Source organism: Carcharhinus amblyrhynchos, chromosome 4 (assembly GCF_965287045.1).
Source record: "Carcharhinus amblyrhynchos chromosome 4, sCarAmb.v2.hapA, whole genome shotgun sequence".
Classification (NCBI taxonomy): domain Eukaryota; kingdom Metazoa; phylum Chordata; class Chondrichthyes; order Carcharhiniformes; family Carcharhinidae; genus Carcharhinus; species Carcharhinus amblyrhynchos.
In genome coordinates this window covers 78,911,644-78,935,686 of record NC_137327.1, presented here as the reverse complement: position 1 = coordinate 78,935,686, position 24,043 = coordinate 78,911,644, and the positions used below count along the sequence as shown (strand labels likewise).

The 24,043-nt window shown below is 43.2% G+C and overlaps 1 protein-coding gene across 1 annotated transcript; it reads left to right on the top strand.

Moving 5' to 3' along the window:
• Positions 1-3,092: 3,092 nt before the first annotated feature.
• Positions 3,093-11,686, top strand: cdx4 (caudal type homeobox 4). Its single transcript, XM_080188197.1, has 3 exons — positions 3,093-3,519; positions 8,784-8,929; positions 11,486-11,686. The coding sequence occupies exons 1-3, from the start codon at positions 3,093-3,095 to the stop codon at positions 11,684-11,686; spliced, it is 774 nt and encodes a 257-aa protein (XP_080044323.1).
• Positions 11,687-24,043: the final 12,357 nt, after the last annotated feature.

Here is a 24,043-nt window from a genome sequence, read left to right as displayed (position 1 = left end):
AGTTATTTGGAGTGTAATGAATTGATTAGAAATAGTCAGCATGGTTTTGTAGCAGGTAGGTCGTGCCTTACTAACCTTATTGAGTTTTTTGAGAAGGTGACCAAAGAGGTGGATGGGGGTAAGGCAGTTGACGTGGTATACATGGATTTTAGTAAGGCGTTCGATAAGGTTCACCATGGTAGGCTTCTGCAGAAAATGCAGATGTATGGGATTGTGGGTAATCTAGGAAGTTGGATCAGGAATTGGCTATCAGATAGGAGACAGAGGGTGGTGGTGGATGGTAAATATTCATCATGGAGTGCAGTTACGAGTGGTGTGCCTCAGGGATCTGTTTTGGGGCCACTGTTGTTTGTAATTTTTATTAATGATCTGGATGAGGGTATAGTTGGGTGGATTAGTAAATTTGCTGATGACACCAAAGTTGGAGGTGTGGTAGATTGTGAGGAAGGGTGTCATAGTCTGCAGGGAGACTTAGATAGGTTGCAGAGCTGGGCCGAGAGGTGGCGGATGGAATTTAATGCGGAGAAGTGTGAGGTAATTCACTTTGGTAGGAGCAACAGATGTGTCGAGTATAGGGCTAACGGGAGGACTTTGAATAGTGTGGATGAACAGAGGGATCTAGGTGTGTGTGTACATAGATCCCTGAAAGTTGGGAATCAAGTAGATAAGGTTGTCAAGAAGGCGTACGGTGTCTTGGCGTTTATTGGTAGGGGGATTGAATCTAGGAGTCGCAGTGTAATGTTGCAACTGTACACTACTCTAGTGCGGCCGCACTTGGAGTACTGTGTGCAGTTCTGGTCCCCGCATTACAAGAAGGATGTGGAGGCGTTGGAGAGGGTGCAGAGGAGGTTTACTAGGATGTTGCCTGGTATGGTGGGGAGGTCCTATGAGGAGAGACTGAGGGATCTAGGGTTGTTTTCGTTGGAAAGAAGGCGGCTAAGAGGGGATCTTATTGAAACATATAAGATGATTAGAGGTTTAGATAGGGTGGATAGTGATAGCCTTTTTCCTCGGATGGAGAAAGCTAGCACGAGGGGGCATGGCTTTAAATTAAGGGGGGGTAGCTACAGGACGGATGTCAGGGGTAGGTTCTTTACCCAGCGGGTGGTGAGGGATTGGAATGCCCTGCCTGCTGCAGTTGTAAATGCGTCTAGTTTGGGGGCGTTTAAGAGATCTCTGGATAGGTTTATGGACGAAAAGGGATTGGTATAGGCTAGTGGGTCATTGTTTTTGTAACTGGTCGGCGCAACATCGTGGGCCGAAGGGCCTGTTCTGCGCTGTAATGTTCTATGTTCTATGTTCTATGTACTTGCGACACTAATTAATAAATTTTTAAAAACTAAACTAAACCATTCAGCAACAAAATTAAATATGCATCTTGAAGGCAAACTACAAGAGACAAGAAGCAATCAGAAACAACAGAAATATTTATCACAGTTATGTCACACTGGAAATTCATTAAGGAGATATTGACCATTCCTTATACTTTCATATCTCACTCAAAGCTTCCGGCTAAGTATGTGCTCACAATTTGCATAATTACCAAGCCCATTCCATGTCTAATATATGTATCTCCAGTCTAATATCAATCGGAATTCAGGAAGTGATCAAAAGTTTGTCCAATTGGGCACTTTAGAGCCGAAGGCAAAGGATTTGGCAAAAGCATTTTTAATGTAGATTTAGCAGACTCCGCCCATTTGTAAACAAGCAAACACCAAACTATCTCCTGCGTAGACCAGGGCAGTACAACTAAAGTTTCGCCATTTGCAGATCGTACTTCTAATCCCTTAATCTTAAACCAACGCTTGAATACAAATGCAACCTTAAATTCAGGCCCGGATCCAAGTAAGTCCTTCTCAGCGTAACAGCACAGTGCGTGGTATAGGTAAAGCGTACTTATTCAGATGGAAAGTGAAGCCTTGATCAGATACACATTTCCTTTGAGCTGGGCTGGGTTTAACAAGTGGTTTCGCTGTCACTGTGAAGGGTTTTCCACTGTAATATCCACCTCGCGTGAAGAAACCGCTTCATGATACTTTGCACCTCTTCGTGCCGTCAATAGTTGTGTCAAATGGACTTGGCTCTCATCTGCATAACAATCTGAAAAGCTTTGGTGGACAGCGTCCCTTTCCCGTGGGGATTTTTCGTGTTAAAAGTTGGAAGAATTGCAGCTGCACGTCAATTTGGTAAACAAAATCCTAAAAATAGTTGGATTTGGTCACATCCCAAAGGTCATCTCACACCAGTTTGAATTTACACTTTTAAAGATAATTTTAGGCGGAAATTTATACCGTTAGATGTCCCGATGAGCCTGATCAACATTGGAGGATAAGGATTAAATTTGCCTTGAAGCAGTTTCCTGAGATGAGATAATACATGTTGGTGCGCACACTTGAATAGCACAATTGAATCCTTTCTAATGAATAGTTCCATTTATAAAAGCAAAATACTGCGGGTGCTGGAATCTCAAATTATTGCTTTGTTTTCTTTTCCCATGTATAAATAAAACAAGACGGATGGTCCTTATTCTGTTAAAAAAAAACTATTTTCACCTTTTTTAATTTCTTGTCCAATTTCAGCAAATCGTGAATCAGCAGATGTGGGTAGCCATTCAAAGTACTCCATGCAAGTTGTGCTCAAGAGTGAACGCATGCATCTTAGGTTAAAATCTTGTACATCATTGGTTTTTGACGGACTGATGCCATTGAAGCATTCGATATGTTTTCTTGGTTTTATATTAACTTGGTAATATTACATTCGAGGTCAGATTTCAACTCTGCAATGTGTCTAAACTCATGGATACAAGGGTGGCGTGTGATTTTCTTTAATACTTGTGACTATAGCTGGCTATATGAAGTGCCCCAGCGCAGAAAGGTGTGTTTAAAAAAACCAAATGATTTGAATGCAAATAGGTGGCCAGGCGGTGCAATGACGTTGCGGCGCATGTGGTACACCGTTAGTAGCAAGATCCTGTAAACAATGGTTAATCATGTGCCATAGGGGCAGTTCAGCATGAGCCTTACCAGACCAATACCAGTCCGAGTAGGCAGCCGCATCTGGCTGCAGCATGTGCGCGAACCCTAACCCTAGCCATGTATGTGGGCTATATATTGGATAAAGAAGTAAGCATGTACCCAGGGCCCGTTCGACGACCAAGCATCAATTTATCCACACAGAACTTCGTCTCTCCTCCACAGTACACGGAGTACGCGGGATATCATGTGCCTAATATGGAAAATCACCCCCAAACCTCGGTGTCTTGGACCTCTCCCTATGGTCCACCAAGGGAGGACTGGAGTTCCTATGGGCCCGGTCCATCGAACACAGTGCCAGTGCCGATAAGTAACTCTACTCCAGGGCAGGTTCCTTACAGTTCGCCTGACTATAATGCCTTGAACCCCTCAGCGGCAGGAATCCTTCCTCCTTTAGATGCAACTTCAGGGGGTCAAACCTCACCCAATAGCCAAAGGCGCAATCCTTATGAATGGATGAAGAAAACGGCACAGATCTCTGCTGCAGGTAAGAACTCTCCAAGCCTCGGAAAGTCTCCAAGTTAAGTACATTCAGATCACAAGTAAGGCAACTTCATTTTAAACAGTAGATTCACCAAGGAGTACAGTGAACTAATGATCAGTACAAACATTGTCAGCTTGCAGCCTTTATATTTAACTGAAACTATTGATGCATACGCCAAATCTCCATTTCTAGAAGGATATTGCACTGATTCCTTCTTGGCTTTCTGTAGTATTGGAGTCTGCGATTGAAGAACGATGATGATTGGTGTCTTCGGCATAGTTCTATGTTATTCGCACAAGGGTCCTTTTGAAAAGTTTATAGAAGTTCGTTTTATCTCTCAAGTTTGCTATGCAATGTGTAGGAAATATTTGTATTAATTGTCTGGCAACGTATGATACACTTTCACAGCTCGGCTTGCTGTTGTATTTTAAGTGCAGCAAAATTAGTTAGTCTGGTAAGCTTTAAGCTCCACATTCTGGGATTTGGCCAAGACTCTTTCACGAGAGAGAAATTGCGCGGGCAGGAAATTGGTCTTTTCGTTTGCAGATCTCTTTTGTGTGTAATTGCATTACTGGCGAAATATTGAAGTGTCATTAACTTCAACTTCGCAATATGTAAAATAATTGGCAAATACAGGGTCGAGATTGAAAAATAAACCCACCAGGACTGATGCAAGTGTAGCCAGCATGAAGCTGCGCCTTACCGATTGCTGGATACTAAATAGGGTCAGGGCCGGAGCTCCATTGAACTGGGTTGAATGGGAAAGTTAAGTGATACCTACCACCTAATTTGTTAAAGGACATGAAAGGCCGGGGCCAAGCCATTCGTGTGTCCCACCACAGTGTGACTGTACGAAACACCTTTCTCATGCTGCCAGCCAGGCTCTGCGTGGGAAAGCGCGCCACTCCATGTACTACCGCCTACACATCCGCTCTCCAGGCCACTGAGGAGATGTCAACAATGTCTAAAGGCTTACTGGATGAAGCACATCGAACAAATACTGAACATTAATGTGCTAACTACTTTTATACCAATGTTTTGCACCAGGCTGAATGGATTGATTTCGTTTTAGTAATATAGGAACAAAATACAGGCGGCTCTATCTTGCAACCCCGTCTATTAACCACTTGGTAAGATACTAAAGCATCCTACATTTGAAGTCCAAACTCTACTTCAGCCCAGGTCTTTGGTTTGCTACTTGTTTATTAATCATTTTTGGAAAGAGTTAGAAAATAAACATTATGATTTGAAGCCAGTTCATTGTTGGATATTAGTGAATGGAGAGGATGCTTCCTCTTGAGGGAGAATCTAGAACTAAAGGTCACTATTTAAAAATAAGGGGCCGCCCAGTTAAAACGGAAATGATGAGAAATATATTTCTCTCAAGAGGGTGGGCAATCTTTGGAGTTCTCTTCCTGAAAAGGTGGTGGAAGGGAATCTTTTAAAATAGAGAGGTGGAGATTTCTTGATAAGCAAGGAGATGATGGGTTATAGGGGTGGGTCGGATACAGATTACTATCAAGTCAAATGGCGGATCAGCTGGAGGGGCCGAATGGTCTACTGCTCCTAGTTCATAACAACAAGCAACAACAATCCAGGTTCTATACTTTGAGGGTTTCAGATTGGTCCGCTTCGGCAAATAGAATTGGGAAAATGATGGGATCTGGCCGTGACTATTGTAAATGTTATTTCACAAGGTTGAAATGCCAGAGGCCGCACAAAACAATTCGTTAGAGCGCTTCGGCGTTGCCCCATTCATTGTTCGAGGACCAGTTACAAGCCAGTAAATTGACATTACTTCCACATACTCCAGAAACACATCGAACCTCAGTGTCAAACATAAATAATCAGCTTGACTGTGAATAGGTTTTAGGGCCAGTGAGTGAACTGGAAGGTGTTAGCTTCAGACCTGCTTTGTGAAGGGTCAGGCTGGATGTGAGGACTAAACCCTGTGCTCCACTTGTAAGGTTACACAGAGGTTACAGAGTGTGTGAACAAACCTGGGTGCCCCTTCGCAAGCTGCCAGTGTTAGTCCTAGATAACGTGTTGGCTTCCACCTTTTTCCTCATTGCCAGTTCCATGTTAACTCTCCCTCCAGAATTTGGTGTTCCAGTTCATAATATATTTATGTAGCTAAATAAATCTCTTGGTCATTTTAGTCGCGCGGGGTTTTTTTTTAGAAAAAAACGGTTTTTACCCAGTGTAACAAAATCAAACTTCTTTTAATTTAAGAGACAGAAGCACTCATTTCCCAGATTCCAGTGATAGAATCCCATACAAATTCCAAGAGGTGGGAATGTAGCCAGGCGCCGGTCTCGGTTTGAATACTAATTTGCCATCCTGTAAACTAGCTGTGAGGTCCCGTTTCTTCAGTCACCACATTGTTATTTGTCATATTCAGGCGGCATGCCTTTCAACACTTCGCTGGCTTTGATATGCGCCCTGTTACGCTTCCTAACGCCTCATTATCTGGGAACATGGCCGCTTTATATTACCGGAAAGGGTGACGATTTTCACAATAAATAATGAATCTTGTCCTTGTAGCATTGTCTGACTCGCAATGTCTCCTGAATTTTATTACCAAGGTGAATAATACGAGTGCGGATGGCCACGTTATAAACCGAGGTCATATTTACATAGGCTCCGTATAACCTGTTGAATTTTAACCCTTAGCACACCCGCAAGACAGGTCAATTTTTGTTCAAATGCAAATATGTTTTATCTGTGACCTGGGTGTGCAAGTCAATTATAAAACAAACCTATTTCTGATTTGATCAACAGGCTGCGATTGGAAATGATTTATAAGACGCTTGGAATTAAACACATGTAGCATTGAGTGATTTGCATTTGTGTGTGAACCATGTTAAACCAGCCTGCTCTTAACAAGTGAACAATATTAAAATAAATAAAATTCCAAATGCTAAACAAAACTCGATAGAAAATGAGGTTATAGTGGAACAGCAAGTCCCATCGGCATCTGGAAAAGAACCGATCATCAAGTTGAAAAGAATAAAAGTTGGTAGATTTTCTATTTGCCTTTTTAAATCCTTAATGCAGTGATGTTGGTCCATTTGGAATGGGATCAATGATCAACAACAACCTCTACTTCTTATAGACATATATTGTTGGTCAGGCGAACAAGAACAGTGCCCTGGCTGGAAGCCGCTCAACACGTAAGACATAATAGACATTCAAGAATCATTCAGAGAAATGAATGAACTGCAACATTTTCTGGATCCTGAACACATCTCTAGTAACTTGAATATAGTTTGTATACTTCTAAATAAATGCAAAGGATGTTACTTAAAGAACTAATGCTCTCAGTAAATTCACATTTCATCGGTATTTGGGCCATTCATCCAAACGCTACACTTTTTACGAACATGTGGTTCGGATTCAATTGAGTAAAATAAGCCATTTAATATGGATTCTTATATTCCACGTATCGATCAAAACGGGTAAATCAGAAGGTGGCCCGTGAAACAAAATGAAGATTAATATTACAATTAAATTGAGCAAAATTGTTTATTACTTCCTCTGTTACCATTGGTTGCAATACAGATTCGGACTTGAATCTCGGATCAAAGTTAACATTTCCCTTGCACAAAGTTTGGTTCCCTCCTACTCTTTGTGTACTTTCGGGTCCTGGAGACGTTCAGGTAAAAGGCAGCTTTCATTTTCGATGTTTTTTTAGGCAGAACAAAAAAGATGCTTTTAAGATGAAAGTGGGTGCCGCCATTTGTTTATGCGAAAGGAAATCAAACAGATTGCCCTGTGATCCAGCTACTAGAAAACCACCCTTTTGTAAAATTGGCTTGTAGCTCTTTGTGTGGAGTGTGTTCGCTTTATCATATGAATACCGCGTTGTTAACTTGCCCGAGCGGCTCTATGTTCTATAAAGGTAGCCCTGTCCCACCTTTCCATCTCTGTGACCGAGCTGCAGACATTGACAAGAACTAAAGAATTAATTTGAGACTTTTTTCGTTCATTTCCCGAAAGCGTTTACAATGAAATTCCAAACATTGCACATGACACTTTAAACTAGAACTGATGGTAGCATGGGAATAGAATGGGTCGGTACACAATGATACATGCAGACGTGTCCGCTCCTCTATCATTCGTTGGATCCCTGTGACTTCATTCTATTTGCTTTTCTTTCCAGTTATGTAATGTTTGAGGTAGATTTTTTGTTTGCAATTTCTGCTTTTCAAGTCGCGGTCGCAGCACCGGTCAGCTGGAAATCGGCCTGAACAGGAATGTTTCATTGCCGTTGGGAAACTGGAGAGAGACATGATGGAGGGCAGAGCTGTCGAAACTGACACTTGCATGAAAGTGTCATTTTGCACACTTAACTACATCTTGTTTTGAGAATTTACTTATCTGGGAAGGTAAATATCGAATTGCAGGCGTACATAAGGCGCTGAATTTTTTTAAACTGTATCGAGAAATTCGTAAGCCAGCAATGACAAGAGGGATGAAGAATTCAATGAATTGTAATCACTTTATGCTGTTCAGTGAACATAAATAATGTCCCCAATTTAAACATGGCTGACTCGAAAGTCTTAGAAAAGTGTAGGATATTAATTGATAACTGTAAGCTTTCATTTGACAGTTTCTGTGTGAGGGCTATTTTAAAAATGTGCTCGCTTCACTTATTATCATTACAGATACTTGAACACGACAATTTCAAAACTTAGAATATTCTCTGTTAGCATATATCAAAATATACTTATTAAGAGATAATACTCCAAGTTACTGGGTATCTTCAACACAATTTAAGAATGGGAGGAAGTATTTTTAAGAGTTTTCACAGGCGAGGTATTTTAATGTTGACAAGAATAGCCACAATTAACAATGCTAATTAGTTGGTCAATTCGTATGAATAACTTTCAAGACTGCGAAATCCAGTTTTACTAGACCCTTCAGTTGTTTTATGAGTCCTTGTCAAAATCGTACAAACTGAGTATTCAACGGGCCAAGGGAAAGACAGGTTTAGTACATGGCTTGCATACAGCATCTTATTCTGAAATACTAGAATCCCACTGATGCGTGTAACGGATAGCCACGAAAAGGCCCATTCGGCCCATCGACTCTGCATCGACAATAACCACAATAGATGGCCAACAATTAATGCTAGCACTTAAAAACAAAACACAGTGTTCAGTTAGAGCCTGATGGTCAAATGAAAGAGGCACTCTCGCTTTCAGATTTGGGTTGGTTGGGTTCGTCATCATATTGCTCTAAAGTTCCTCGCTATCGTTTTACAGGTAAAACCCGGACAAAAGACAAGTACAGGGTAGTTTACACAGATCATCAGAGGCTTGAGCTGGAAAAGGAATTTCACTACAACAGGTACATAACTATCAAGAGAAAATCCGAACTGGCCACCATTCTGGGACTCTCAGAAAGACAGGTTCGTTAACACAATACCGAGTAATGAAATCTGTGGCGATCTTTGTAGATGCCCCCTCCTCCTGCCAGATTGTAATTTCTTTCTGTGATATTATTCTAATTTTCATCATTGATTTCCCCACGAAGTCTGTAGCCGTTGAACATTCTCATGTCATTGCTTCTTCCGAGCCTCAACTCCGGCAAATGTCCAGGCACATCTACAGTGCATTCCATAATTTTCTAACCTTATTTCTGAAAATCCCATATTGCTTGCGTTTCCTTTTTTTAAAGGAAGAACGGTGTGATTTCGCTCAGTATTGCTGAGGAAATGTGACCTCCCTCAGCCCCTAACTTCCTGAGTTCCTCAGATAAACCCACTTGATCAGTTTCACTCTCGTGACTAATCTACTGATATATAGCGATGACTAGGAAGCAATACCCCTTCTGCCAAGAAAGAGTTATTTGGAAACTTTATTCGCTATTTGCAACGTTTGTCCCTATGAAGCTCATGTATGACTCTTAACATAAGAAAATAAATCAACAGTTTGCGCCTTTAGCAGAGGGTACAAAAGTAGTGTGGGGGTGGGGGGGGGGGGAAATGACGGGGTGAAGATTAAAGAATGGGTAGCAGGTGGATGTTACCAAAGACAATCCAAGAGGTGGATTTTGTGGGAAAATATAATTTCAGATTGTGGGGACATACTCACGAAAGTTGTGTTTCTTAAATGAAAACAGAAATGTGCCGGGCCAGTGGAAGAATAAGAAAGTTAATGATGCTTAGCTCTCACACACTAAACATTAACCCTTTCTTTCATAGAATCTCTACATTGCAGAAGCAGACCATCTGGTCGATGGAACCTGCACCAACAACAATCCCACCCAGGCACTTATCCCGGTAGCCCCACGTATTTACCCTGTTAGTCCCCTAACACTAAGGGGCAATATACAATGGCCAATCAGCCTAACCCTACATCTTTGGACGGTGGGAGAAAACCCACACATTCAGTCACCCAAGGCCAGAATCGAACCTGGGTCCTTGATGCTGTGAGGCAGCAGTGCTAACCACTGTGCCACTTTGCTGCCAAATGTTGACTGACCATATGTAGTTCCTGCATTTTCTATTTTCATTTCAGAATATCCAACACTTGAAGTCTTTTGCTGTGTTTCTTTGAAAGCTGCAGCTTTGCAGTATAAGGGGGAGCTGGTGGCCTATTGAGCTAGTAATCCAGACTCCCAGACTAATAACGCAGAGATTTAAATCTCACCACAGCAGTTGATGGAATTTCAGTTCAATTAATCAAAATCTAAAATTGAAAACTTGACTCAGCAATGATTAACATTGAATTGAACAATTGACAATTGGCGGATAGTAGTTAGCACTGCTGCCTCATAGAGCAAGGGACCTGGGTTTGATTGCCAGCTTGGGTCACTATCTGTGTGGAATTTGCACATTCTTCCCATGTCTGTGTGGGTTTCCTCTGGGTTCTCTGGTTTCTTCCCACTGTCAAAGATGTGCAGGTTAGGGGTTGGCCATGCTAAATTCTTCCTCAGTGTACCTGAACAGGTGCCAGAGTGTGGCAGCCAGAACATTTTCACAGTTACTGCATTGCAGCATTGATGTAAGCCTAGTTGTGACTAATAAATTAACTTTAACTTCAATTTTTTTTAAACCTGCCTGGTTCATTCATGCCCTTCAGGGAAGGAAACCTGCCATCCAGACCTAGTCTGCTCTATATGTGATTCCAGATCCACAGTAATGATGGTTGAATCACAATGACTCACTGAAATTGTGTAGCAAGCCAGTCAGTCCAGAGGCAAAAAAAAGGATGAGCCACAAATGCTGACCTTTCCACTGATATTCACAGTTTATAAACAAAAAAGACTTAATGTGAGGTGCATTTAAACATTGGAGAGGTGATGGCCTCGTGGTATTATCATTAAGACTATTAATCCAGGAACTCAGCTAATGATCTGGGGACTTGGGGTTCAAATCCCACCACGGCAGATGGTGGAATTAAAACAAAACTGGAATGAAGAATCTACTGATGACCGTGAAACTGTTGTTGATCGTTGGAAAAACCCATTTGGTTCACTAATGTCCTTTAGGGAAGGAAATCTGCCGTCCTTACCTGGTCTGGCCAACGTGTGACTCCAGAGACACAACAATGTGGTTGTCTCTCAACTCAGGCAACTAAGGATGGGCAATAAATGCTGGCCAACCAGCCATGCCCAAGTTCCACAAATGAATTTTAAAAATCCAGATTGTGATATTGCGCTAAAGGATAGTGGAAATCTGGAGCTCTCTGTTCCAGAGAAGCTGCTGAGGCTATGAAAATCTCAACACTGGGACTGATAGCTTCGCAAGCAAAAGCATTCAGGATTAGGGAATCAAGGCAGGTAGATAGTTAAATGCATGTCTGGTTGACCAGTGGACTTGTCTCAACGAGTTGAATGGCTTTCTCCCGATCCAAGCTTCCCAAATAAACACAAGGAACTTCTTTCTCTTGTAAAAAAAAATCCTTGCTCATTTTCCACCTGTGGAATAGGTTTTTATGGTTTTAATTCTGTTTTCACTCAGGTGAAAATCTGGTTCCAGAATCGGAGGGCAAAGGAACGGAAGATGACCAAGAAACAGTTGGCTCAGTCTGATGGCTGCCTGGCTCCCCATGGCCCAGGTCCAGGGAGTCCAGTAGAGATGGCGGGGCAGATGCTGCTCGGGGGCCACATCTCTGGAGGGCCGCCTGTTGGAAATATGGCCCAAGTAACTGTCACACTTTAACAACCACAGCAAGGACTTCAGAGCTTGTGAGGATGACCCAGCCATATACCCAGGATTATGTACAGAGAGCACTCCATTAAGAGAGAGATGAAAAAAAGGCGCTTTACATTTTCAGATTATGTGAATTTTACGGATATCAGGGAGCGATATAAAGTCACAAGCAAATGTTTTATATCCAGATCAAACTTTGACTTGAACACTAAAATAATTTGGAAGGTATTTTCCCAAGAATCTTGATAACATTCTTGGCCATATTGCATTGATTATTTCCTTTTTAATGATCAGTTTGGATACATAAATGTAGAAACCATTCACATTTAAAAAGCTCTTCATAAACTTTTGAAGTATTTTACAAAGGAGGGGAAAAGTCCACAAACAGACAGCAGAGAGCATTGTTTCACCTGTTATAGTATTAAGTGTGCGGTCATGTTCTGTAAACAATCCAACAATGTTACACAGTCAAAATATGGTGTTGTCTGCTGTGATGTGTTTGGCAAATTAACCTCCATTCCCAAATGCTGTGCCTCATTTTTAAATCTAGAAATGTATTAACTTGCAGGGACTAGTTCATTGACATTTTAAGGTAGAATCCTTTATCCAACTTGCTAATAAAAGAGAGTTTTGGGTGCATCCCCATCTGTTTTTGCATTCCAGTGCCAGTGAACAAAAATACGTGGATTTGGTCAATTTGGAATCTTTGTACATTTTAAAGTGTGAGAACTAGTTAATGCTTAAAAGCTTCATTACAATTCCAAAAAAAACATAGAATATCTAACAAGGGGATATTGAGTTATTGGTTTGGAATGACACCAGTCGGTGCACCTAGAATTTGGGTCCCCCAACATTGGCCAATGCATTGTGAGGATCAGATATCGCATTGGTGCATTGCTGCACAAATGAACTGTCCGTTCAATCCTTGAGCTGAATGATGTTTCCATTAAACAAAGGGTGCAAAGATCAGGACAGTGGAATGCAACATAATTAGGGAGTATTTCCACTAAAAGAGAGTATCCTCATGGATTACCTTGAGTCTGGTTCAGAAATCTCAATAAAACAAACCTACTTAACCCAATTTGTGACAATGAATTATTTAAGGAAATAAAGAACAGAATTATAATTTGGAAAGGTTTTAGTTTCTGTTGTTTTCACAGTCAGAAAATGCCCAAAATATTATTTATAAAGAGACTCCTTGCTACAATCTGCTGCTGCAGTCACTGTTCTAACCTGACTGCTTCCTGTCTAAAGTTTTCATTTCTTCTGACCACAGACAATTTAATGCATTTGTAGTTACAAGCATACTCACAACACCGCTTCCAGCAATCACACATAAATGCTTAAACAGTGTAAGGAGCATTAGGTATCCACATTCTTAAACATATAAAGTCACGCTAGGTAGATATTTAAAATTCTCAAGAAGATTTATGGATCAGTTTTTAGATGTTTTTTCAAACCCAAGAAGAATTGACTTTCTACTGACATTTAAAATTACACCCTAGGTTTTGCAGTCTGCTTTTCCAGGTTCTCATTTCACCAAGTTTGAAATGTTTCAGGTTAAGAAGAATGAACATTATAGTCTGAGGTATCTGACAAAGAATGAGAGATAAGTAAGGTTGTTAACTGTTTTAACTTTGCCTCTTTGTCTTGTCCAAGTCTCACAGAATGGTGTCTGTCATAAGAACATAAGAAATAGGAGCAGGAGTAGGCCATCTAGCCCTTCGAGCCTGCCCCGCCATTCAATAAGATCATGGCTGATCTGTCGTGGCTCAGTTCCACATTCCCGCCCTCTCCCCATAACCCTTAATCCCCTCTCTTATCAAAAACCCATCAACCCGCGTCTTAAAAATATTTAGCGAGGTAGCCTCCACCACTTCAACGGGCAGAGAATTCCAGAGATTCACCACCCTTTGAGTGAAGAAGTTCCTCCTCAACTCCGTTCTAAACCGCCCCCCCTTTATCTTGAGGCTGTGCCCCCTAGTCCTACTATCCTTTCTGAGTGGGAAGAGTCTCTCCACCTCTATCCTATCCATCCCATTCATCATCTTATACGTCTCAATGAGATCTCCCCTCATTCTTCTAAACTCTAACGAGTAGAAGCCTAATTTATTCAGCCTCTCCTCATAGCTCAACCCCCTCAACTCTGGCATCAGCCTAGTAAACCTCCTCTGCACTCTCTCCAAGGCCAAAATATCCTTGCGTAAGTACGGCGCCCAAAACTGCACACAGTGCTCCAGCTGCGGCCTCACCAATGCCCTATACAGCCGCAGCAAGACCTCCCTACTTTTATATTCAATCCCCCTCGCGATGAAGGCCAGCATCCCATTCGCCTTCCTGACCACCTGCTGCACCTGCAAGCTGGGTTTTTGCGACTCATGCACAAGGACCCCGAGGTCCCTCTGCACCGTCGCCTGCTGCAGTTTTTCGCCACGTAAGTAATAGTCCTTCCTACCATTATTCGTACCAAAGTGGACCACCTCACATTTGCCAACATTAAATTCCATTTGCCATTTCCTGGCCCATTCGCCCAGCCTATCTAGATCCTTCTGTAGACTCTCCACACCCTCCGCACAATTTGCCGTTCCACCAATCTTGGTGTCATCAGCAAATTTCAACACCCTACACTCGGTTCCCTCCTCCAGATCATCTATATAAATGGTAAATAGCTGAGGCCCCAGCACCGACCCCTGGGGCACTCCACAAGCTATGTATAACCTGTTCTTTCTCTCTAATTGAGAGAGATGCCTATTTTACAGTGTGGACTAAGCTAATTCCTCTCCTTAACCCTGTGCGTGTAAGTTAGCAAAACCACCCACTTAAAGTTTACAGATCACATGTCTGGCAAGCTGATCAGAAGTTTACATAAAAGTTCACTAAAGACATAACTAGGTATGTATTTTATCATCTTAACATATGCAAACTTTTGATCTCTATGTATTTCATTAAATCATGAGTTGTATATTCTAACATCAGAACAGGCACACTGTCATTTTGCACTAATGTTATACTTGTAAAGTTTCCTCATCTTCCTAATACCAAAATAACAAAAGAAATGTAAAGCTTCTATTATTGGCTTTTCTTATTGCTGTACTGACTGAAGGTATTAATTGTAGCTGAGATGTGGGACTGGAGGGTGCCTCTAGAGATCCCAAGGTCTCTGGGACAGTCTGCAATCTTCAAAGTGTTGGTAAGGGGGAGGAACAGGGGTTCGCTCACTTGCATCTGATTAATGATGCATCAATTGTCTTTAGGAGCTGGTTAATAGGCTGGGGAGGCAGAGACTGCAATTGTTTGAGATTGTGGGCAAGGTGGCAAATGTAGAGAAAATAAAATCATTAAGTCTTTGAGGTCAGGAGGGGTAATGACGAGACTGGGAATTGAAGGGTCGGGGTGGAGGTTGCTGGCAAGATGGGGCAATGAGGTTGTTGGCCGAAGCTCTCCAGATTCACTGTGACAAAAGATTTAATGAAATCCCCTCCACCACATACATATTAGAATTTGCATCTTACTACCCTTCCAATGCACACATACTTTTTCCCACTGCCCCCACTTTCCCCCACCCTATTGGACAACAAAACTTGGGTTGTGCTATCTTACAACTGGTGCTCTGTAAGCAGCACCCATCTCATGAAGACAGACACTCGTTGCCACCTCTGTGCCGCTAATTGGGCGCTGTGTGCACCACTAATCCAATTAGTGCATTTGTATTTCAAAACAGATAATACATGAGTGGCACACACATCACTAATCCTTATGTTACACAGTGTCAGGATCCATAATCTATCGGGGGGCTAAATTATACAGTGCCCTGTGGTCCCGCAGGTTTAAAGGGCAGGATGGAGCTCACCTAGGGAAAGAATGACTGCCCTGCAATCATTTAATGGCTAATTGCATTTCCACCCATCAAGGAAAGGAAATCTGGCCTCTGAACATTGCTTGGCAATTGAAGGCAGTTCTTGATGTATCAGCAGCACCAACAGGAGAATTGGTCACTACCAGCACACCATAGTTGGGCAGTGATAGATCAGATCTTCACAAGTGTTTGGGATCCTCAAGGGGAGTCAAAGAGCAGATGGGTGCTGGAGTTTGAGAGGCCTCATGGCTTACACCATTGGAGGGGGGGGTTCTTAATGGACCCTAAGGCTAGTTAAGGAGGAAACCCCGTCCCGTCCACCACCAGGACACCTGTCAGCCTGGCCGCTTGTCCTGGGTCTCTCAAGTCACTGGTTAAATTCTGGCTTCAATTGCCCACTTCTGGGTCTCAACTAACCACTTATAGAAGGACTTCCCAACTGCATCCCCCATCCAATGGTACATTCACCATGGAAGAATGGATGGGCAATAGGTCGCAGCTCGCTATAGTAAGCGCGCCCACCTTGCTTTTGAACTCACCAGTGAGGGGGAGCATTTTGGAAAAAAGAACATGGAGAGACAATTTAAAATAAAGTGTACAACTCTAAGGGTGAGGGGAGGGCAGGGAGGATTGTTGAAGCAGAGGGTTTTGGGTGTCCATTTGCATAAATCATTGAAGATGGCAAAACAATTTTAATGGTTAATAGTATGCAACACCCGAGGCTTTTATTAGGGCTTGTAGAATAGAAGACCAAGAAAATCATATTAAATTTGCATAAAACACTGATTCTGCCTTAACTGGAGTACTGTGTACATTTCTAAGTGTCACATTTTGGGAACAATATGAAAGCATTCGAGAAGGTGCAGAAAAGATTCATAAAAATGGTTCCGGGCATGAAGAATTTCAGATAGACATAGCTGGGAGAAGTTGAGGTGGTTTTCCTTGAAGAAGAAGTCAAGTAGAGATTTGACAGAGGCATCCAAAACCTTGAGGGGTCTGGACAAAGCCGATAGGGAGAAATTGTTTCCATTAGTGGAAGGGTCAAGAACCAGATGGCACAGATGTAAGATAATTGTCAAAAGAAGATATGGTGACATAAAGAAAACCTTTCCATGCAGCAAGTAGTTAGAATCTGGATGAGCTGTTTGAGAGTGTACTGGTAGCAGATTCAGCCGAGTCATTCAAGGAAAATTTGACTATAATCTGAAATGGAAGAATGTGCAGGGCTATAGGGAGTGACATGAGGGATTTTTTTCTTCAGAGAGCCAGCATAGATGCAACTGGCCAAATGGCCTCAATCTGTGTGGTAATCATTCCATGATTGAATTAAATTGAATTATTTTGGGCAGCATGACAACCGAGCCCAATCCTGCATTAAGCCAAAATTCATGCACCCGCTTTCCAGGAAGTTAATGATTTTCTGCAATAGTCAGCAGGTAATGATCAAGAGTGGGATGATTTCCACTTTTTAAATCTCCGAAGTTTAATCCAAACAACCTTGGCCAATTGTAGCAAGCTAGCCATTTTAGTTTCTCCAGCTGACCACTTCCACCCTCTTTCCCTATTTCCGCAATTGCTTAAAGTTTGCTACATTTTGTAAATATTTCCAGTTCTGGTCAAAGAATGGCTAAATCGCTAACTCTGTTTCTCCTCACAGATGTGACCTAACCTGTCAAATAGTTTCAGTAACTTCCATTTTTATTCAAAGTTCCCAGCATCTGCAGCCTTTGTACGACCCCTCTCATCGACTCTAGCACTTTATAAGCAGTTACATTTACCTGGATCTGTCTATTTAGATCAAAGATCTTAAAGTAACACGCCAACAGATTAATAGAAACCTCACAGTGCAGGAGGCAGCCATTTGGCCCATTGTGCCTGCACCGACAACAATCTCATCCAGGCCCGATCCTGTAACCCTGTGCATTTACCCTGCTAACACCCCCTGACAGCAAGGGCCCTATTTTACCGTTTTGATTCTAAGTGCTGGGCGGACTTGAAACTGGGAGTGTTTCAGATCCGACTTTTTGACCCATTCTGAGGTGCCTCCATAACCACTCTGCTTGCAAAAATATTAGCGATTCTGAATCACACTGTACAAGCCTGTGGGTGGGCCTTAAAGCACCCAAAACCCTGCAGCTTCAATTGGTGCCTCCCAACTGTGCACGCGCAGGAAAAATAATGATAGAATGCAGCTCCCCTGCCACATTGCTCCTGAGCTGGATAATGCCTCCCCCTGGCCCCCACAGATATTGCCCTACCCCCACAACATTACTGACCACCTACTAACCCCCCCCACACTGTCCACCACCCAGGACAATCACAGGCCCCTCCCTCTTCCCCCCACTGATTTCAGGCAGAATGGCAGCAGACCCCTTTTCCCGCCACCAATCTCAAGCAGAGTGGCAGTGTACCCACCCTTCCCCCTCCACCGATCTCAAGCAGATAGCTTTTAGAACCACCTTCCTCCCCCACCATCGATCTCAAGCAGAGAGCCATCAGATACCTTCCCCTGCCCCACCAATCTCAAGCAGAGAGCCATCACACCCACCATCCCCTCCCCCACTGATCTCAAACAGAGAGCCGTTGAACTCTCGGAACGTACTTCCTCACTAACTCTCAATTGATGAGGTCCCCAAATCAAATTTATATGGAGCATGTCTGTTTCACCCGGATTCCGGATGAACGAACACAGTGGTAAAGGTGGAAGTGCCAGTAAAGTTGAGCATGCAGCCCATTAAGTCTATTTAAATGCATGCAAATGTGATCCTGATCATGGCCATTTTTGGGTCTTGGTGAAGGGGGAAACCTGATCGTGCTACTCACCTCACGCCTGACTTTAACAAGTTTTTGCACCCATGATGATAAAACCGGGCCTTAAGGGTCAATTTATCGTGGCAAATCAACATAACCCACGTACCTTTGGACTGTGGGAGGAAACCGGAGCACCTGGAGGAAACCCACGCAGACACAGGGAGAACATACAAACTCCACATAGACAGTAACCCAAGGCTGGAATTGAACCCGGGTCCCTCGCGCTGAGGTAGCAGTGCTAACCATTGTGTCACTGTGCTGCCCTAAAGCTACAAAGTATGGACTCTTCAGCGGCTACAATCTGCAACTTCTGTTTTGATACAATCTTTCTCCTTGTTCTATCATAGATACAGTAAGAAGTCTCACAGCAACAGGTTAAAGTCCAACAGGTTTATTTGGTAGCAAAAGCCACTAGCTTTTAGAGTGCTGCCCCTTCGTCAGGTGAGTGTGATTTCAGTTCACAAACAATTCTATTCACAAACCCTGCTTGTGAATAGAACTCTTATTCACCTGACAAAGGGGAAGCGCTCTGAAAGCTAGTGGCTTTTGCTACCAAATAAACCTGTTGGACTTTAACCTGATGTTGTGAGACTTCTTACTGTGTTTGTTCCAGTCCTTCGACAGCATCTCCACTTCATGACTATTATAGATACCCAGGGCTTTCAAGTTTAATTAGAATGCAATGCTTTCTGAAAATCCAAATTAATTGTCTTTTAGAGAAAAGCATCATCTACTTTATTTGCAATATACAGGATGATTGAAAAATATTTTTCCACATAAAGATATACTAGCAGAGGCTTCTTTATCAGAACAAAACAACTTACTAGACTGTTTCCTGAACTGAATGCTTGTAGCCAGTCCAAAGTACAATCTATTACTAGGAAAGCACCTCCCCCAAGGGATTCCCCCAAACCATGGGTAGGATTTTATAGCCTTGCTTGTTCCAAAACCATAAAATCACATCCGAGTAAATAGACCTTTCCATAGTCTGCCCCTCGCCCGCACCAATTCCTGTGGCAGGCAGGACAATAAAATTCCTACCTAGGTCTTCAGACCATGAGAGCTCTATTCCGTCGGATAGCTCTTTTAAAGAGACAGTCACCACACTCTCCTAAGAACAGAAGCAGGAATAGATCTCACAACCCTTTGAACCAGTTCTCCTATTCAATATGATCATGGCTAACCTGCCTCAACTTCACTCTTCCACCGACTCTTCAGCAGCACATTCTTGTTATTAAATTGGTGCTACACATATTGGTGTGAACATAAGAACATAAGGAATAGGAGCAGGAGTAGGCCATCTAGCCCTTCGAGCCTGCCCCGCCATCCAATAAGATCATGGCTGATCTGAAGTGGCTCAGTTCCACATTCCCGCTCTCTCCCCATAACCCTTAATCCCCTTGCCTATCAAAAACCCATCAACCCGCGTCTTAAATATATTTAGCGAGGCAGCCTCCACCACATCAACGGGCAGAGAATTCCAGAGATTCACCACCCTTTGAGTGAAGAAGTTCCTCCTCAACTCTGTTCTAAACTGCCCCCCCCCCTTATCTTGAGGCTGTGCCCTCTAGTCCCACTGTCCTTTCTGAGCGGGAAGAGCCTCTCCACCTCTACCCTATCCATCCCATTCATCATTTTATACGTCTCAATGAGATCTCCCCTCATTCTTCTAAACTCTAACGAGTACAAGCCTAGTTTATTCAGCCTCTCCTCATAGTTCAACCCCCTCAACTCCGGAATTTTGCACTCAGCCACTGACACGTTTTTAGGCAGGGGTTGGAGTGTGAAATTGCTGGGATGGGATTCCCTCCAGCTTCCCACATGCTTTGACCAGACAGTGATTTTATATCGGGTGAGCAAGGCCTTGGGTGGGAAAGCAAAATACTGTAGATGCTGTAATCTGAAACAAAAACGGAAAATGCTGGAAATGTTGCTCAGCAGATGTGTGTGTGGACTCTGGATGAGCCTCTCAAGGCTCTCCCAACCTCCATCATCTTTTCCCAGGCTTCCCTTTCCTCTTCCATCCTCTTTTAATCTCTTTCACCTACTCCCATTCTTTTCAATCCTCTCTTGCCTTTTCCCAGCCTCTCCCAACCTTACCCAGTCTCTCTCACCTCTTCAATTTTTTCCCAGCCTCTCTATCTGTCCCACACTCTTTTGGTCTCTCTCACCCTTTCCAAGTGTCTTCCACTCTTTCCCAGTCTCTCCCACTGTTTCCTACTCTCTCCCTGTCCTTTCTGCTCCCTCCTTCTCTTTCCCATTCTCTTGGCTAAGCTACAAGCTCTTTACCTAGTCTCTCCCACTCTTCCTCAGTCTCTAACATTTTCCCATTCTCCCCCAGCCATTCCCATTCACTCTCAGCTATTCCCAGTCTCTCTCAGCCTTTCCCAGTCTATCCCACCCTTTACTTGTCTATCCCAGCCATTCCCACTCTATCCCAGCCATTCCCACTCTATCCCACTCTGAGTTTTTTCAACTCTCTCCCAGACTATCCCAGCCATTCCCATTCTACCCCACACTTTCCAGTCTATCCAACTCTAGTCCAGTCTCTCCTAGCCATTAACACCCTATCCCAGCCATTCCCATTCTATGCCAATCTTTCTCAGCCTTCCCCAGACTATCCCACACTTTCCCATTCTATTCCACTTATCCTCAGTCTATCCAACTCTATTCCAGTCTCTCCTACTCTATCCCAGCTATTCCAGTCTCTCCCAGCCATTCTTAGTCTTTGCCAGCCATTCCCAGTCTATCCTACTCTATTACAGTCCATTTCCAGTCTACCCCCTCTCTCTCCCAGGCTTTCCCACTCTCTGTCATTCTCACTCTATCCCAGTCTTTCTCAGCTTTTCCAAGTCATTCCCAGTCTATCCCAGCAATTCCCAGTCCATTTTTACTTTATCCCAGTTCATTTCCACTCTTTCACACTCTCTCCCACTACCTCCATCTTTTCCAGTCTCTTTTCCCAGTCTCTCCCACATTTTCCCAAACTCCCCCTATCTTCTAGCAATTTCCACTCTATCCCAGTCTTTTCCCAGTCTATTCCAATCATTCCCGCTATCCCAACCATTCCTTCTCACCCTATCCCAGCCATTCCCAATCTATTCCAGCAATTTCCACTCTCTCCTGCTCTATCCCACTTTTTCTTGCTCTCTTCCAGTCTTTTCCAGTCTCTCCTTTCTGAGTCTCTCTCACACTTTCCCAATCTCCCTAGGTCTATCCCATTCTCTCCTAGCCATTCCCACTCTATTCCAGTCTTTCCTATTCTATCCCAGTCCATTTTCAGTCATTCCCACTTTATCCTAATCCTTTCCCACTCTATCACAGCCTCTCCCACTCATTCCCATTCTATCCCAGTCATTCCCATTTTATCCCTGTCAATTCCCATTCATTCTTGAAAAACATTAAGGTAAACAAGTCCCCAGGGCCTGATGGGATATACCCCAGAATACTGAGAATGGTAAAGAAGGAAATTGCTGGAGTTTTGAGAGAATTCTTTGTATCTTCACTGGCTATAGGGGAGGTCACAGTCAGAAGTCTCACAACACCAGGTTAAAATCCAACAGGTTTATTTGGTAGCAGAAGTCATGAGCTTTCGGAGCGCTTGCTGCCCTTTTGTCACGTGAGTGGGATTTCAGTTCACAAACAGGGCATGTAAGATTACCTGTAATGACTCGCATTCCAATCATTATTTTGTAAATTGAGTTTGTGTCTTTATATGCCCTGTTTGCGAATAGCCACTCACCTGAAGAAGGGGCAGCAAGCACTCCGAAAGCTAGTGACTTTTGCTACCAAATAAACCTGTTGGACTTTAGCCTGGTGCTGTGAGACTTCTAACTGTGTTTACCCCAGTCCAACGCCAGCATCTCCACATCATGATTACAGGGGAGGTCTGAGAGGATTGGAGAATAGCCAATGTTGTTCCTTTGTTTAAGGTTATTACAGGCCGATGAGCCTTACGTCAGTGGTAGGGAAATTATTTGGAGCATTCTTCGAGGCAGGATTACTCCCACCAGGAAATAAGTTGATGGATTAGAGAGGCAATATGATTTTGTGAAGGGGAGGTCATGCCTCATTAACTTGATCGAATTTTTTTGATGAATGACGAAGATGATTGATGAAGGTCAGTCAGTGGATGTTGACTACATGGACTTCAGTAAGGCCTTTGACAAGGTCCCTCATGGCAGACTGGTGCAGAAGGTGAAGTCACATGGGATCAGAGGTGAGCTAGCAAGATGGATACAGAACTGGCTTGGTCATAGAAGACACAGGATAGGAGTGGAAGGATGCATTTCTGAATGGAGGGCTGTGACAAGTGGCATTCCTCAGGGATCAGTGCTGGGACCATTGCACTTTGTATTATATATAAATTGATTTGGAGGAAAATGTAACTGGCTTGATTAGTAAGTTTGCGGGTGACATAATGATTGGTAGATTTGCGGATAGCGATGAGGACCATCAGAAGATACAGCAGGATATAGGTCGGTTGGAGACTTGGGCAGAGAGATGGCAGTTGGAGTTTAATCTGGACAAATGTGACATTATGTATTTTGGAAGGTCTAATACAAATAGGAAATATACAGTAAATGGCAGAACCCTTAAGAGTGTTATTAGGCAGAGGGATCTGGGTGTACAGGTACACAAGTCACTGAAAGTACAACACAGGTGGAGAAGGTAGTTAAGAAGGCATACAGCAAGTTTGCCTTCATCGGCTGGGGCATTGAGTTAGAAAATTGGCAAGTCATGTTGCTGCTTTTCAAACCTTAGTTAGGCCGCACTTGGAATGTAGCGTTCAATTCTAGTCGCCACGCAACCAGAAGGATGTGGAGACTTTGGAGAGGGTACAGAAAAGATTTATCAGAATGTTGCCTGGTATGGAGGGCATTAGCTATGAGGAGAGGTTGGAGAAACTTGGTTTGTTCTCACTGGAAAAACAGAGGTTGAGAGGTGACCTGATAGAAGATCATGAGGGGTATAGGCAGAGTGGATAATCTGAAACTTTTTCCAAGGATTGAAGAGTCAATTACTAGGGGGCATAGGTTTAAGGTGCGAGGGGCAATTTTTAAAAGCGACGTATGAGCCTTTTACGCAGAGGGTGATGGGTGTCTAGAACTCGCTGGCGGAGGTAGTGGAAGCACTTCTAAGGGGCACCTTGACCCATACATGGATAGGATGGGAATGGAGGGATATAGTAGTCCCCAGAAGGATAGGGGGTTTTAGCTCAGTCAGGCAGCATGGTTGGTGCAGGCTTGGAGGGCTGAATGGCCTGTTCCTGTGCTGTAATTTTCTTTGTTCTCTCTTTGTTCTATTCCCACTCTATCTCAGCCTCTCCCATTCATTTTCAATCTATCCAGTCCATTCCCAGTCTATCCCACTCATTTCCACTCTATCGCAGCCTATTCCACGCATTCTCATTCTATCCTAATGTATCCCAGTCATGCCTGACACATCCCATCCATTCCCACTCTATCCAAGGCATTCCCAGTCTATCCCAGCTATTCCCAGTCCATTCCAGTCTATCCAATGCTTTCACACTCTTTCCCAGTTTCTCGTAGTCTCTCCTGTCCCAATTTTTCCCACACTTTCACAATCTCTCCCAGTCTATCCCACTCTCTCCCAGCCATTTCCAGTATATCCCAATCTCTCTCAGCAATTCCCAGTATATTCCAGTCTCTCTCAGCCATTCCCAGTCTATTCCAGTC